Below are 13,525 nucleotides of genomic sequence, written 5' to 3' on the forward strand. Positions count from 1 at the left end.
ATCAATTATTAATATGTATATTTTTGCTGACGGAGGACCTTGCTACAAACTTAGGTTTCGTTAACCAGTTCTGGGTCATTAACTGTGGAAAGCTTGTAAATATAATGGTTTATTCACATGGGAAGCCTTCATTAAGATGCATTATTCTACAGCTGATGTATTTCCATATATAGTATATTATTGTGTTCTCTATTTCACTTTAATATTCGTAATTTATTTTTCAATGAGTTGCTGTCTATGCGGTGAGTTAACAAATTTGAATGCCATATGAACAAAGTTGCTAAACAGGAAAAAGATGTTGTAGCCCAAAGGAAAAGCTACTCATTAACATAAGAATCTAAATATATTATAACCTTTAAATTCAAAAGCAACTAGCGAAAGAAGCTACAAATGACCCCAAATGTATTTTTTGTCAGAGAAAGTCTATCTCAAGCAACACGCATGAATACACACATATTAACAGCCCAGCGTGGTGTTATAGGAGAAACACAGACCCGGAGGAATCCAGAAACCTTATTCTTCATTCACATAGGATGGCTTGGGAGAGTCATTAAGTGATGGACCTCAGTCCCCATCTGTTCAATGGGATAATCAGGTCCTTACTTCTGTCTCAAAAGATGGATGTAACATCAGTAAAGAAATGTAGAGAAAGAAGGTGTGGGACAGAGTGCCATGCCAATTACAAAAAAGTCTGATGAGCACTGGGAGACTTCTGTTTCACTCGTAGACCATGGACGTGTTACGAAGTTGGCTGAACACTTTGTGTAGAGCTTTGCCAGGACACCAGTCAGAGTTGCCTACTCATTAATTCACTTTTAGGGATTCAAAGGGGAAAAGGCCCAGCTAAAATATAGTTTGTATGTGTGAATCTATGAAAAAAATATGCTATGATTTACCATAAGAACAATGTAATGGGGGGGATTTCATATGACTCACTGATAAAAAATCATAATATTAAAGCAAGACTTCAAGACAATTTTACAGTTCATCAGAGACAAAGAAATTTGGGTCATTTGTAGCAGAGATGCATTTGAACATCTTCACAAAAACAATGGACTTCAGGGTAGTCATTGGAGAGATCAGATAAAAATCTCTGTGTTAGTTATAAACTTCTATTTCATAACACTAGGAATGTAAGACATTTCCTGAAAAATAAGAGAATTGGATACTTCTTTAAATGATTAAATAAAGGGATTTCTTATCTCTTTATTTTGACACAAAGTAGATAATATAAAGTCATGGCTTTGAGCACTTACATCTTGAGTCAATTTAGATCACTGGCTTTTAACATTGTTCTTTAAAATGATTCTGTAATTCTCATTCTAGATCCACTTTCAAAGTCGTTTTAGGGGTTTTTCCCTATCAAGAGTTGTACATTCTCATGTTCTCATGATACTAAACTTAGACAATTTGCTTAGTTTGTTACACATTCTAATACATATTTTTATCAAGTATTATATGTGTGATTTTCTTTTCATTTTTTTTTTCACCTGGCTTTATGTCATTAAGTGGATGCTGTATTCTGACAGCATCTCAATTGTGGATTCAAGTAGAGAAGTCACAAACCAAAACAATGGTCACATTCCCACCAACAGTGCAAGAGGGTTCCCTTTTCTCCACACCCTCTCCAAAATTTGTTGTTTGTAGATTTTCTGATGATGCCCATTCTAACCGGTGGAAGGTGTTACCTCATTGCAGTTTTGATTTGCATTTCTCTAATAATTAGTTATGTTGAGCAGCTTTTCATGTGCTTCTTGGCCATCTGTATGTCTTCTTTGGAGAAAAGTCTATTTAGGTCTTCTACCCATTTTTTGATTGGGTTGTTTGTTTTTTTAATATTGAGCTGCATGAGCTGTTTATATATTTTGGAGATTAATCCTTTGTCCATTGATTCGTTTGCAAATATTTTCTCCCATTCTGAGGGTTGTCTTTTTGTCTTGTTTATAGTTTCCTTTGCTGTGCAAAAGCTTTGAAGTTTCATTAGGTCCCATTTGTATATTTTTGTTTTTATTTCCATTACTTTAGGAGGTGGGTCAAAAAATATCTTGCTGTGAATCATGTCAAAGAGCATTCTTCCTATGTTTTCCTCTAAGAGTTTTATAGTGTCTCGTCTTACATTTAGGTCTTTAATCAGTTTTGAGTTTATTTTTGTGTATGGTGTTAGGGAGTGTTCTAATTTCATTCTTTTACATGCAGCTGTCCAACTTTCCCAGCACCACTTGTTGAAGAGACTGTGTGTTCTCCATTGTATATCCTTGCCTCCTTTGTCATAGATTAGTTGACCATAGGTCATAAGTCAAGCCTTAGGAAATTGAAATTGTATCTAGCATCTTTTCCAACACAACAGTATGAGATTAGAGATAAATTACAGGGGAAAAAATGTAAAAAACACAAACACATGGAGGCTAAACAATACATTACTAAATAACCAAGAGATCACTCAAGAAATCAAAGAGGAAATCAAAAATACCTAGAGACAAATGACAACAAAAAACATGACAATACAAAGCCTATGGGATGCAGCAAAAGCAGTTCCAAGAGGGAAGTTTATAGCAATACAATCCTACTTCAAGAAACAAGAAAAATCTCAAATAAACAATCTAACCTTACACCTAAAGGAACTAGAGAAAGAAGAACAAACAAAACCCAAAGTTAGTAGAAGAAAAGAAATCATAAAGATCAGAGCAGAAATAAATAGAAACAAAGAAAACAATAGCAAAGATCAATAAAACTAAAAGCTGGTTCTTTGAGAAGATAAACAAAATTGATAAACCATTAGCCATATTCATCAAGAAAAAAAGGGAGAGGACTCAAATCAGTAGAATTAGAAATGAAAAAGGAGAAGTAACAACTGACACTGCAGAAATACAAAGGATCATGAGAGATTACTACAAGCAACTCTGTGCCAATAAAATGGACAACCTGGAAGAAATGGACACATTCTTAGAAAAGCATAACCTTCCGAGACTGAACCAGGGGGAAATAGAAAATATAAACAGACCAATCACAAGCACTGAAATTGAGACTGTGATTAAAAATCTTCCAGCAAACAGAAGTCCAGGACCAGACGGCTTCACAGGCGAATTTTATCAAACATTTAGAGAAGAGCTAACACCTCTCCTTCTCAAACTCTTCCAAAATATAGCAGAGGGAGGAACACTCCCAAACGCATTCTACGAGGCCACCATCACCCTGATACCAAAACCAAAGATACTACAAAAAAAGAAAATTACAGACCAATATCACTAATGAATATAGATGCAAAAATCCTCAACAAAATACTAGCAAACAGAATCCAACAACACATTAAAAGGATCATACACCATGGTCAAGTGGGATTTATCCCAGGGATGCAAGGATTCTTCAATATATGCAAATCAATCAATGTGATACACCACATTAACAAACTGAAGGAGAAAAACTGTATGGTCATCTCAATAGATGCAGAGAAAGCTTTTGACAAAATTCAACACCCATTTATGATAAAAACTCTCCAGAAAGCGGGCATAGAGGGAACCTACGTCAACATGATAAAGGCCATAGATGACAAGCTCACAGCAAACATCATTCTCCATGGTGAAAGACTGAAAGCATTTCCTCTAAGGTCAGGAACAAGACAAAGATGTCCACTCTCACCACTATCACGTAACATAGTTTTGGAAGTTCTAGCCACGGCAATCAGAGACGAAGAAGAAATTAAAGGAATACTTGGAAAAGAAAAAGTAAAGCTGTCACTGTTTGCAGATGACAGGATGCTGTACATAGAGCATCCTAAAGATGCCACCAGAAAACTACTAGAGCTAATCACTGAATTTGTTAAAGTTGCAGGACACAATATTAATACACAGAAATCTCTTGCGTTCCTATATGCTAAGGATGAAAGATCAGAAGAGAAATTAAGGAAACACTCCCTCTTCCTTTTCCTTATTGTCATCATTTTAGGCTTTGCAAAGCCACATGGTCCCTGTCCCAACTATTCAGTGTGGCCATTGTAGTGTGTAAGCCACCATAGACAGCATGTAAATGAATGGGCATGGCTGCATTCCAATAAAACTTTATTTACAAAAATAAGCAGTGGGCCAGGTTTGACTCGTGTGCTAGAGGTTACCAAACCTTTTTCTACAGCAGTTAGTTTTTCCTCAAACCTGGATATTATCAGAATCACTTGAAGACTTTCCCAAACTACTAGTTTCTTGCTTCTTTCTCACCCCCAGGATGGAACTGGGAATCCATATTTTTTTTTTACTGCCTTTCAGAATTTTGAGGAAAAACGTGAACTTGGAAAAAATAACTCACTGGTATATTTGAAGATGTGTTGCATCTAAAATAATTTCCCTGAACAAAGTGACTACTAAAAACAAGAAAGGAGCAAATATAAAATAAGAAGGAATTTTGGGAAGATAAGAGCATGCTCAAAAAAGCAAAACAATAATAACCCCTCTAAAATTCTAAATAAATCCAAATAATAAATGGACATAACTGAAAGCCAAATTAATTGTGAAAGGTAATGATGGAGAAATCTTCTGTAACATAGTGCAAGCAAGTAAAGGAGAGATAGAAAACACAAGAGAAAAGGTCAGATCAATCTGGTGCTCTGCCATTTATGTAATATTTGTTGCAGGGAGAAAAATGGAGAAAAATAAATAATAGAAGGAAAATTTACAGAGGAGAAGACATAATTCTTTATATTGAAAGGACCCACTAAATGGAGAATGTGACGAATGAAGAAATGCTCACACCTAGATTCATTTTGATAAACTTTGAAAAGACTAAGTGTAAAGCATCATAAGAGCAGAATAGCTTACCTACAAAGGAACAATCATCAAATTTCCAACAAGCTAGTTGCTGGCAGCTCTGCCCATTAGAAGTATCCTCCAGGGTAGCTACTAAGCTGCCATTCAAGTGGGAAGGGCCAAATGAGGTCATTTTAGAAATGCAAGTACTTAGTATATTTATGGCTGACCATATCCAGTCTGAAAGTTACACTCAAGGACATGCTTCACAACCTAAATGTCCATCGACAGATGAATGGTTAAAGAAGATGTGCCACATATATACAATGGAATATTACTCAGCCAGAAAAAGGAACGAAATTGTGTCATTTGCAGAGATGGACCTAGAGCCTGTCATACAGATTGAAGTAAGTCAGAAAGAGAAAAAACAAATGCCATATGCTAACACATATATATGGAATCTAAAAAAACGGTACTGATGAACCTAGTGGCAGGGCAGGAATAAAGATGCAGATGTAGAGAACGGACTTGAGGACATGGGGCGGGGGAAGGGAAAGCTGGGATGAAGTGAGAGAGTAGCATTGACATATATACACTACCAAATGTAAAATAGGTAGCTAGTGGGAAGCGGCCACATAGCACAGGGAGACCAACGCGGTGCTTTGTGACCACCTAGAGGGGTGGGATAGGGAGGGGGGAGGGAGACGCAAGAGGGAGGGGATATGGGGACGTATGTATATGTATAACTGACTCACTTTGTTATAAAGCAGAAACTAACACACCATTGTAAAGCAAATATACCCCAATAAAGATGTTAAAAAAAAAAAGTGAAACCAAAACAATGGTTAAATTTAAATAGTTACTGGTTTAAAACTTAATCACAATCTGTTATTACACAATAAAAGTTTTGGGGGAAAAAGAGTGAACACATGCAGAGGTCCTAGACTTGCTTAAAGAAACAGTAAAAATACTAATGAATTCTAGACATAAATAGAAATATAGGTGGTAATTATGATGTTAAGAATTTCAGAATAACTGGCAGAAGATTATAAATAAGAGGTAAAGTTTCTTAACCACTGCATAGCAAGAATGAACAAAGTTAACTGCATAGACCCAGCAAAAAGTAGGAAAGGAAAAGCAAGAAATTGTGTTAGAAAACATAAGATGGCAGAATTAGCTCTGAATATTTTATTTACAGAAATGAATAAAATTCCTCTTTTCTATAACTTCCAGATGAGTTTTTAATGTACAGTTATATGCTGTTGAAAGGGAGAAACTTGTTGAAAATTTCAAAGCAAAGGGACGTAAGAGCTGTGTCAGTGAGTTTGGTTTAACTCGGTAGAATAAGGCTTGTGTTTATCTTGTTCTTTCTGCCCAGTGGGGAGCGAGGTGAGATCCTGTTCTGAAAGGAAGGATTAAGAAAAAAAAAATGTCTTGGAGAACCTAGGGGTAAGACGGTAATAAAGACACAGACCTACTAGAGAATGGACTTGAGGATATGGGGAGGGGGAAGGGTAAGCTGTGACAAAGCGAGAGAGAGGCATGGACATATATACACTACCAAACGTAAGGTAGAGAGCTAGTGGGAAGCAGCCGCATGGCACAGGGAGATCAGCTCGGTGCTTTGTGACCGCCTGGAGGGCTGGGATAGGGAGGGTGGGAGGGAGGGAGACGCAAGAGGGAAGAGATATGGGAACATGTGTATATGTATAACTGATTCACTTTGTTATAAAGCAGAAACTAACACACCATTGTAAAACAATTATACTCCAATAAAGATGTTAAAAAAAAAAAAGAGAACAGTGAGACCAATAGCTCCCTCCCTCTGCTTGGCTCTAGCAGCCACACTTAACACCTCTTCAGGAGCAGATGGGAGGATTTCTGTCTGCAGAAACCAGCTCAAAAGAAAGACATTTGGGTACTGATACTCAGATACCTCCAATAAAGCAGCTCTGACCTCACCAGTCAGCAACTCCCCTCCACAGGTTACAGACAGCTCTGGGAGCCTCCCTCCTAAATAAGCATGAACCACAGAGGGTCACCAGTCACTTAAGAAAGACAGAGAGACCCAACAGAAAAGAAATTGGAAGAAAGAAAAGAGGGGTAAAATAAAACATAAAAAACAAAATTCTAAAAGTAATAACCTTATGGAAATAAAAGAGGATTATCGAATCCAGAAATTAGAACAAAATGCCCCAAAACAGGAGAATCAAAGAGTTCAAATATAGTAATAGAAACTTCAAAAAATAAAGTTGAAAGAAAAAATTAAGAAAATCTCCTAGAAAATAGCAAAATGGCAAAGAGATGGATGAGGGATACGTGTAAAGAAAATTGCAGGAGTTCTGAGAAGAAAAGAACTAAGAAAACAGAGGAAGGAAATTGTAAAGGAACAGTAACCAAATAAATCCTTGTAACAAAAGGATATGGATTTTCAGATTTAAAATGGTCCCTGGCTTTAGTTAGGTTGTATCCATACCTTGGCTATTGTGAATAATGCTGCAGTGAACAGGGGGCTGCAGATATCTTTTTAAGATCTTGATTTCATTTCCTTTGGATATATACCCAGAAGTGGGATTGCTGGATCACATGGTAGTTCTATTTTTAATTTTTTGAGGAGCCTCCGTAGTGTCTTCTATAGTGCCTGCACCAGTTTACATTCCCACTGACAGTGTACAAGGTTTTGATTTCTCCACGTCCATGCCCAACACTTGTCATCTTTTCTCTACTTGATACTAGCCATCCTTTGCTGAATCAGACTATAGTTTTTGGATTCTGGAAGAATATTTCCTCAGTTTTGTGTGCTATTCACAGTGTAGGTGACACAGACACGACACACTTTTATGTTTATCTGCATTATTATTTTCTCTACCACTTTCTTAAGTCTATACAATCAAATCACAATAGTAAATCAAGCCCTCATTTGTAGTATTTGCTAATTTCGATGGTGTAAGTATTCCTATAGCCAACTGCAAGCTGCTAACCTGAATGAACACAGGAAGGTATGCACAGAAGTGACAGCATTATTACAGTATTTTCACCTTAGAGATACAACAGACATAATGACATCAAGAGCATAGATGACAATAAAATCCAGTAAAAATAATTATGAAGCAGTGAGTTTTTGGTATCGGTAACTTGCTTTGTTAACATAATTTAATCCTAAATTTATACAATTTAGCATTTAAAAATAACTGTGCCTAACAGCAAGCTTGCAAAATTTCTGAAAATCTATCAACTGGATCTCATGAGTCATTACAGGCTGGCTCCAGCACACCACTGAATTTGTCCTTAATTTGCTAACTTACCTGGGCTGAATCTCTGAACTCCTGAGAGCTCAGGATCTTTAGCTCATACCTATGATTCCCATGTGTGTTCTTCTCCAAGTCCCTTTTAGTTCTTTCCATCCAAACCCACAAGGTAGCACGTTTATAGATTATTGGACATGGTTCCCTACTGTGACGGGCATTACTCTTATTCCGCCAACCTCATTTCTTGAGCGGTTCTAAAGAACAGGAATCATGTCTCAAAGTGACTTTGTACTTTGGGTGACCCCAACCCTCCACATGTTGCTGGACCAGTGCTGAGCATTTGGTTGGCGTTCTACAGCCAGACGTTGTTGCCTTTCTGATCAGCAGATGTGGAGAGAGAACATTGTGACAATAAGTTGTAATAGCGTGAATGTCTGGAGTCAGCTGAGAATTTCCTGCTCTGGAGGGTCTTTAACAATAGAGGGGATGTTTTCAGTGTTGATTTTGGTGTCATTTTTCTTGAAATCAGAACACCCAAACTCTTTTCATCAATTCTTGCTTCATTTACTTTCTAATGCTATATTCTTTCCTCTCCCACTAACCAAGAAGATTTGGAAAACTTCACCTTCTGCAACTTGAATGATTTTTTGAAGGATTTACCGAATAAGCATTTTTTAAGCCAATTACCAGTTTCTGGGAAATAGTACAGAGTGATCCCATGCTTCCTCCCCATGGTTGTGAATTACTCCTTCAAGCTCTCCTGCAAGATCTGATTCTGTTGTTCTGTTTGTATTTCTTATGGGTCTTTGGTAGGACACCATTGAAGATACTGACATATTTCATTATTGTCTAATATTTTTCACCTCTCTGTAACCTTTATGATCTCAAACCTTTTGGCTTATATTTTCAGAACCCACCTCCTTTGTTTAATGAAGTCAGTGCTGCATTAATCCAGGCTGACAGGGTGACCCACCTGCGAGATGAGGTGCAGGTAAAGCACGAGGAGGAATACAGAGATGCCTTGGTTACAATCAAGGATGACTTGAAACTAATAGAAGGTCCCAACATCAAGGAGAACCTCCAAGATGAGATCCGGCGTTGGTTCATCGAATGCAGGTGAGTGTAGGACATCTATCCTGACAGTCTCTTCTGTGGTGGTTGATATTCTTGTGTGTTTTTAAGCACAGAAACATGTTGATATAGATTCATGTGGTTTTCTGGCTTCATTTTAGAAAAGTAGACTGTGAAGGCTAAGAATTTAGGAACTAATTCTTTTTTTAATGAAATTGCTTTTGTTCCTGTTTTTTTTTTTTTTTAAATACAGTCTATATAAAGCTCTATAGCCACATGAAATTGAACATCATGGGTGGATGACACAGCCCCAAGATAGCAGGCTTTCACAGGCCAGGTCTGTCTGAAATCCGAGGGGTCCGGCCACAAGCAATTCACGCTGCCCTTCCTTCTGGGATTTGACCCTAATTGTATGAGGCTCCACAGTCTCAGTCATGCTCCTTCTCTGTCATAATCCCTTGAAGCAGCTGCTGACTCTGGGACCTGAAGCCTGGCCCCCAGACCTCCCATGAAATGATGGGAAGGTAGCAGTTCTGGGGACAAGGCCTTATGTATATTAAGGCCTTCTTGTATTAAGGGTCTGCCTATATTAAGGGTCTTCTTTAATGCTCATAAGTGAAGTGTTAAGCAATTTAAAGCTTGTTTTCAGAAGGTGGTTTTTGTTTACGAAAGATGTGCTCCTTTATTAGAGAAGTACAGAAGAACCAACACTTAACACAGTACAAGTTTCCACACAGTAGAACAAACGCTTTGTAGGCAACCCAGTTGGAGCAGCTTTAAAATCTATTTCAAGGGCTTCCCTGGTGGCACAGTGGCTGAGAGTCCGCCTGCCGATGCAGGGGACACGGGTTCGTGCCCCGGTCCGGGAAGATCCCACGTGCCGCGGAGCGGCTGGGCCCGTGAGCCATGGCCGCTGAGCCTGTGCGTCCGGAGCCTGTGCTCCGCAACGGGAGAGGCCACAGCAGTGAGGGGCCTGCGTACCGCAAAAAAAAAAAAAATCTATTTCAAGAGGGGAAGGAAAGAGAGCAGATTGTTGTGATCAGTCCCAGGGCCATGGAAGCAGACTCACCACCTGTTTTCTTTGGTGGGTATTGTGCTGTACCACATTAGGTTCAGAGGCACTCAGATTCCAACTTTGATTTGCTCGTCAGGACCAGGGAATTTAACTTGTTGGCAATAGAAAACCAAACTCCTTCTCAAAACATTACATTAAAAGATGTTTATATCTGTGGTAGGCAGCCTCCCAGTTGGCCTTGCAGCCTGAGAAGAGCTGAATCTTGTCCACAGCCACATGCATGAACTGGAGGGGCATTCTCCCCAAGGCGAGCCTTCAGATGAGGCTGCAGCCCCAGCCAACACTGCAGCCTCGTGGGAAACCCCGAGGCAGAGATACCCACCTGAGCCACATCTAGTTCCCTATCCACAGAAACAGTGACACAATAAACGTGTGTTGTTTCAGTCACTAAGTGTTGGGGTGACTTAGCATGCAGCAACAGATGTCTAACATACATCAATTATTTTACAATGATTCAGAAAAACTTGAACAATCATAAGCTTCTCTTGTGTTAATTCTGTATGGGATTCTAACATGCTATCTCCTCAATGATACTTAAATTTTATAACAAAGTTTCTTCAGGAATGTTTGATATAACAGTTACATGCTTTTGATTGGGGAGTTCTGTCCTTTATTATATAAATAGGGCTTTTAAATAGTTATGGTTTTTTAAAATTCAAAATTGATTAATTTTGTGAGCTTTTCTCTTTATATTGTATTTATCAGGGATATTTTATTGCCAAACGGGATATTTTAAATGAAAGGAATATTTTAAAATGAGAAATTTGAAACTGTATTAATTCTATACTGATAACTGATAATAATAAAGAGATAGAGAAAAGATGCTAATAGGGAGGGAGATATTTATATATGCATATATCCCCTCTTCACTTTATCAGCTTCCTCCTTACTTTTTTTTTTTTTTTTGCGGTACGCGGACCTCTCACTGTTGTAGCCTCTCCCGTTGTGGAGCACAGGCTCTGGACACGCAGGCTCAGCGGCCATGGCTCACGGGCCCAGCCGCTCCACAGCATGTGGGATCTTCCCGGACCGGGGCACGAACCTGCGTCCCCTGCATCGGCAGGCGGACTCTCAACCACTGTGCCACCAGGGAAGCCCCCTCCTTACTTTTAATTCTGGTGATGGCTTCATGGAGACATAAGATATACATATACGTGTGTGTGTGTGTGTGTGTGTGTGTGTGTGTGTGTGTGTGTATACAGGCAGATAGATATCTCAAACTTATCAAATTGTACACTTGAATATGAACAGTTTATTATATATTACACATCCATAAAGCTGTTAGAAATAGATCAAAGATATATCAGCAAAGATGTTAGTGTTTGAGTTTTTTAAAATAGCATGTTTTTTTGTTATTCAAACACCAAAACCCAGTATTCCAATCACTAGCCTTGTTCTCAGACTACCCCGCTACCCCCCACCCCCGCCAAACTCCCACTCACAGTATAAGAAAAACTTAATCGGTAACAATTGTAGGTAACAATCTATTCTGACTTAAATAGCCTCTTTAAGGTTGACTGTCTATTTTGAGTAAATGTGCAGTCACTTCAGATGCCTCCCTATCATGAATGTTCCTGTTTTTCTTCCCTTTGTGGCATCTGACTGCAAAGGGAAGTTACCAACCTTCACAGCATCGGCTGGGGGCCAGCAGAGTGAACAGCATCTGGGCTCGGGCTATGTCAGCGCCCTGGCTGCTTTCCACAGGTGGGTGGTGTAGCCATCTGGTCCACGAGGAGAGACCAGTCCACCTGGTCTTTGGGGACCACCTCCTGTGGCCTGTGGTTTCTGCCACGTGCCCTCACTCACTGGGCAGCTGCAATTCAGGCCTCTCACTTCCTGAACAGGCCTCATCCCGCTGGGATGCTGGTTCCTTCAGGACCCACACTCCCCAGAAGCGTACAGGGTGCCCTTCTCAGGCCTTGGGGGACGGGCGGGATCTCTCAGACCCTCCACCAGCAGGTCCCCTCCTCCTGGATCCATCCAACCCCATCACATGCTGCACACCCAGGAAGACAAGCACTGCCCAGATGGTCCCTGATGCTCTTCAGCCACTCCACGGCCTCTGCTGGAATCTCAGCACTCATCCCCTCCTTGGCTGAGACCCCTGGAGGATGGGGCCCAAGACGCAGATGGTGTCCCCACCTGTCCACCTTCTCTTCCCTTCCCCCACCACTCTGCCTCACCAGCTTCTTGTTCAAATCCATCCTCTGTATGAAACCCTCCCTGAGGGCTTCCCTGCAGTTCCTCTCCATCCTTGAGCTCTGCCAGCATCTTCCCCTTCCCCCTCCAGGCGATCTGCATAATCACAGAAACTGGAGCCTCGCTTCCTGAGAAATAGCTGTGCAGCCTTGGGCAAGTCGCTTAACCTCTCTGTGCTGTCAGTCTCCTCATCTGTGATACGAGAACAAGACTCAAAGCTATTTTGTGGGGTTGTTAAGATATGGGAGACTTCGACCCCAGTATGCAGACCATTATTATTCCTGCCGTATTGTACACATCTGCTCATTCATATGCCCCTCCCCCAGGTAAATGGCAAGCCCTGTGAGGACAGTGCCTGGTGCTGAGGAGAGAGTGGTGGATACAGTCCCCATCCAAGCAGTGGGTAGTGCAAGCCAGCAGTATTGCCCTTTTCCTTTCTTATCTAATTACATAATTGTGTCTGGAGGAAATATACTCAGGATGATTTTGTGCAACCATGGAACTTTAAGTAGAAAGGCATTGTTTCAAAAGAACTGTCTTCTGATTAAATCACCTTGGTTTATAATTGAAACCTTCATTTTCATGGTTAATGAAGATGATATGCCCTGTGTCCATGAACTTTCCTTATCAGCAACTTTCCTCCCTTTTCTCAGGACATCAGAGAACAGATGCCCACAACCATGTTTTCTACAAATGAAATAATTCTTTACTTTTAGATAGACTTTTATAATCCAATTTATTGTTAGGTGATATAACCAAGTTGAAAGCACTATGTACAATTATAACTCCAAATAAGCTAAAATATATAAAATATATGTATACACACATATACATATATACAAAGATATATTCACACATGCATTTAATTTATTAAATATATGTTTGCATATGGATGGAAAATTTCTGGAAGGATACACTAGGAACTTTGTTAGCATGGCCACCTCTGGGGACAAGAGTAGTGATGTTACTTTTAGCTCATATTCTCCTGTGCGCTTAGAAGTCTTTCTTTCAATAAGTATTATTTTTATAATGAAAAAGCCTTGTTAAAAATACATTAAAAGAAAAAGAAAGGCAAGAAGTTAACTTGGGATAATCCAAAATAAACATTTGAAATGTTAAAACACCCTAATTTTTTAAAAAGTATATTGATGCAACACCTGCAGAACACTCCTGGAAATTCTTCTGATGAAAGAATAGGG

At 39.5% G+C, this 13,525-nt stretch overlaps 1 protein-coding gene across 1 annotated transcript in view; it reads left to right on the forward strand.

The window, feature by feature from the left end:
• Nucleotides 1-13,525, forward strand: part of LOC103074314 (IQ and AAA domain-containing protein 1-like) — a gene marked incomplete at its 3' end in the record, with an annotated part of 93,537 nt that overhangs the window by 30,846 nt on the left and 49,166 nt on the right. The window contains exon 6 of the mRNA XM_007452917.1: nt 8,892-9,097. Within this exon, the coding sequence (XP_007452979.1) occupies nt 8,892-9,097 (206 nt within the window). The remainder of the gene's footprint in view (nt 1-8,891; nt 9,098-13,525) is intronic.

Source organism: Lipotes vexillifer, unplaced genomic scaffold (assembly GCF_000442215.2).
Source record: "Lipotes vexillifer unplaced genomic scaffold, Lipotes_vexillifer_v1.1 scaffold652, whole genome shotgun sequence".
Lineage (NCBI taxonomy): Eukaryota > Metazoa > Chordata > Mammalia > Artiodactyla > Lipotidae > Lipotes > Lipotes vexillifer.